Genomic DNA, 3,711 nt, shown 5'->3' with positions numbered 1-3,711 from the left:
AGTATAGAAAATGATGGAATGAGTGGGGAAGGACCATTAATTCATTATCTCAACCTTATACAATAGTGTATGAAAATTTGAGTTCTCCACGCAATTAGGATTTGAGAATTTATCTATCATCTCAATATCTTTCAATTTTTTAAACTTACTTTATAAAAACTGAGACCCTTTTTAATCATAATAATGTCTCTTTACTTTTTGCATATGAAATCAAAATGGGACAAGCAATGTGTATACATGGTACGTATTAATGTTATATACTACTAAAATCAAGAACGTTCGTATTGGCAGCAGCCTTTTATGGTAAAATCAAAAGTTTATTTATGAATTCATCTAATATTGTTTTCTATATCCTTGATAGCGATATTGCATACAACACGTTCCACAAATATATGTAGCAAAAGAAAGAAAGAAAATGATACCAAAAATCTTGGGTTCAATCATAGCAATTAATTAACAAATATAATTTAGATGTGGATTCAGGATTTTGAGACCAGACCGCATCACCGGCTTTAAAGTAAAGTCAGAGGATTCGGGAATCGTCCTTGGGGAAATAAAATAACCATTCAGCCAGTGCACCACTTAGCTTTATACAACATGGTTCCCAAAGATAATATTAAACAATTTCAGTAAACTATGTACATGGAAAAACTGATTTGCTGGGAAGACCATTGGTTCACGTAAACCCCAATTTATAGAGTAGATCTGCCCCAATTTATTGAGTAAATCCGCCCCTGCATGAGAATATAATTGAGATACGTAGTGGCTGTTGGGAGAACAGTATCTGCAAAACCTTAAAGTTTAGACCTCTTTATATATTGTGATTATTACAAGTATTTTCTAGGCAAAAGTAAATGAATCTCATATATCCAAGAATTTCAGGATTTTAGTTTCAACGTGAGTTTCTTGAGCTACTCCGCCTATTGATTTAAGTTTTTGAGTTAGATGTTCAGAATTTCAGATTTTTTCACATGATCGACATAAATTATACCATTATCCATGTAAGGAAAAACACATTATATATGCTAATTAACATGTCACCAGCATTTACAAATTTAAGAAAAACATAGAACTATTGGTAACATTTCATTTCATTTATACACAATACAGATAAAATGACAACACACCAAGAAAGGAAAAGCCGAGCTAGTAAAGCAAAGCAAAGCAAAGAGAAGCATACCCTGAATTCATCAGCCATTAGCAGCAAATTGATTTTCTCTTCTAAATAGCTGCACAAGAGCCAAAACTTGATGGCCCCAACTCTATCATTGATGCAAATTGCAAGCTTTAATTGGTCCCTTTGTCATTTCTGGACTGATTTCTGCCTCATTTTGTACAGAGAATAAAAATCCTCCATAGAAATAAAGCATGAGTTGTACAAGTAATAGTGCTCCTAAGGATTGGGGGATGACATAATAAAAGAGCCACCTGGGACCCTTGCGCTTTGAGGATATTGCCATAGCATCATGACTTATCTGCTTTTCGCACTTTAATTAAATATTTGTCCAAATACATTATACACAGAGAGAAAAAAAAAAGATCTTAATTTTAAATGTTGCATGCACCAACTTTAATAATTCCCATCCCTTGCCTATATAAACATGTCAAGCAAACCCTCCTAATTTCACAGCCAAGTAGAAAACTTGATTGTCTTTTGCAACTCTAGCATTTTGGGTGAGAGGCGAAGTGTTAGAGATTTGCACTTCTTTGGCTAGAAAATACTAAAAAGAGATGGCTGGTATTTCTGGTCACTGGGCTTTTGCCTTTGGTGTCCTTGGTAAATATAAACATGTTTTCTTCATAAAATATATATGTTCAATGTGTTGAGGTTAAACTCATCGTCTCTTTCCTTTTTCTTTTGCAATTTGCAGGTAACATCATCTCATTCATTGTGTTCCTTTCTCCACTGTGAGTCTCCATATACATTTATTTTTTGAAATGATCAGTTTATTTTGACTTGTAATCTGACTGACACCATATTTTCTCAATTGCAGGCCCACGTTTTATAGGATATACAAGAAGAAATCAACAGAAGGCTATCAATCAATCCCGTACGTGGTTGCGCTCTTTAGTTCCATGCTTTGGATTTACTATGCACTTCTCAAGACCAACACTACACTCCTCATCACTATAAACTCCTTTGGGGTCTTCATTGAAACTATCTACGTTGGTTTCTACCTTTTCTACGCGCCAAAGAAAGCCAAGGTGAGGTTTTACAAGACATCTAGTTAAGGAGTTTTTTTTTTTTCAATCTTTCCTCTTTCTAAAGCAAGAAAATTACATATAATTTTGATCTTCAAAATTTAATTAATGCAGGTCCAAACTGTGAAGATGCTCCTATTATCAGTGGTGGGTGGCTTTGGTGCTATAGTTCTGGTTACCCAATTTCTATTCAAAGGAGCAGTTCGAGGGCAAGTAGTTGGATGGATTTGCCTTGTGTTTTCCTTGTGTGTGTTTGTAGCACCCTTAGGCATTGTGGTGAGCTTTTATATACAAATATTTCAAAACATGGTCGTCTTCTCGTTTTTTCTCCCATGCATGAAGAATATAATGCTGATGATTTTTATCATTTTATGCAGAGAAAAGTTATAAAAACAAAGAGTGTGGAATACATGCCACTTCTCCTATCAGTGTTTCTCACGTTAAGTGCTGTGATGTGGTTCTTCTATGGTCTTCTACTAAAGGACATCAACATAGCTGTAAGTTCTTTAATTGCATGTATCCACGTTTACGTGCGTAAAATTTCTTGGATCTTATCAATGTAAGTCATACGTGTACTTTACTTGTTATCTTATATAGGCTCCAAACGTATTGGGATTCATATTTGGTATTCTCCAAATAGTACTCTACGCAATATACAGCAAAAAGGAGAAGGCCATATTAAAGGAGCAAAAACTTCCAGAGATACAAAAGCCAGAAGTCATAGTGGTGGACGAGAACATGAACAGTAAAAAGCTTCCAGAACTGACACAGGAACAGATTATTGACATAGTGAAGCTTGGTTTACTGGTTTGCTCAGATAAAGTTAACGTAGCCTCGCTTCCACATGATACTACTTGTGGAGTTAAAGCACCTAAAGTAGAAAACATGCCCAAGCTGCAAACTGTAGAAGCCTAGGACAGTTAATGTCAGGCTTGGAATTAGCATTGATCTCAGTGCAGCATATATATAGTTTTCCTAAGTAATCCTGGTGTGTATGTACACAAGTTATCTCTATATAAGCTCATATATATAGTTTGTGTAAGCTTTCTCTTGGCATGTCCTATAAAAGAATAAAATGGTCATCTTGATCTATATATAAGAGGCTAGGCGTGAAAGTTTTCTTTTACACCAATAAAAGTAATTATTTATAGTTTATCCCGGTTAATTCCTATGTAAGCGTTAAAAGTGTATGTTTGCTGTATCGTTTTTATACACTATCACTGATATAATGATCACTTATACTATTTAATGTTATACTAAGAAGTGGTAGAATGCCTGACTAGTGGAAAAGGTACCTTGATTCCAATTTATAATAAGAATAAAAAGAAAATATTCAAAGTTGTGTGAATTTTGCAACATTATATAAACTTATGTGTCATACGACAAAACTTTAGGATAAAATTATAAATTATAAATCTACTCAAGAACATTACAAAAGTGAACAAGAATCAATTTGGATGTGCCCGATAGATCTACAACAGAAGATATACTCTTGTTAAGAAGATTGCA

The 3,711-nt window shown here is 34.2% G+C and overlaps 1 protein-coding gene and 1 long non-coding RNA gene across 2 annotated transcripts; one reads left to right on the top strand and one right to left on the bottom strand.

Annotated features, from left to right (window-relative positions):
• Window positions 1-416: 416 nt before the first annotated feature.
• Window positions 417-1,367, bottom strand: LOC107804481 (uncharacterized). Its single transcript, XR_001652261.2, has 2 exons — window positions 1,181-1,367; window positions 417-784 (listed from the first exon to the last, which is right to left on the bottom strand). It is a non-coding gene; the product is annotated as an uncharacterized LOC107804481 (long non-coding RNA).
• Window positions 1,368-1,524: 157 nt separating this feature from the next.
• LOC107804482 (bidirectional sugar transporter N3) lies at window positions 1,525-3,294 on the top strand. The gene is made up of 6 exons (XM_016628383.2): window positions 1,525-1,777; window positions 1,872-1,908; window positions 1,995-2,205; window positions 2,317-2,478; window positions 2,580-2,699; window positions 2,800-3,294. Exons 1-6 carry the CDS (start codon window positions 1,732-1,734, stop codon window positions 3,115-3,117), a joined length of 894 nt encoding a protein of 297 aa, XP_016483869.1. The 5' UTR covers window positions 1,525-1,731; the 3' UTR covers window positions 3,118-3,294.
• Window positions 3,295-3,711: the final 417 nt, after the last annotated feature.

This window comes from Nicotiana tabacum, chromosome 4 (assembly GCF_000715075.1).
Source record: "Nicotiana tabacum cultivar K326 chromosome 4, ASM71507v2, whole genome shotgun sequence".
Classification (NCBI taxonomy): domain Eukaryota; kingdom Viridiplantae; phylum Streptophyta; class Magnoliopsida; order Solanales; family Solanaceae; genus Nicotiana; species Nicotiana tabacum.
Note: the sequence above shows the minus strand (reverse complement) of the source record. Positions and strands in the feature narration are given on the sequence as shown.

Excerpts from the sequence above, each read along its gene's own strand:
- LOC107804482 (XM_016628383.2), top strand. The coding sequence starts at position 1,732 with ATGGCTGGTATTTCTGGTCACTGGGCTTTTGCCTTTGGTGTCCTTG. Across the intron at positions 2,206-2,316 it reads ACGCGCCAAAGAAAGCCAAG|GTCCAAACTGTGAAGATGCT; the intron begins GTGAGGTTTTAC and ends TAATTAATGCAG. Across the intron at positions 2,700-2,799 it reads TAAAGGACATCAACATAGCT|GCTCCAAACGTATTGGGATT; the intron begins GTAAGTTCTTTA and ends TATCTTATATAG.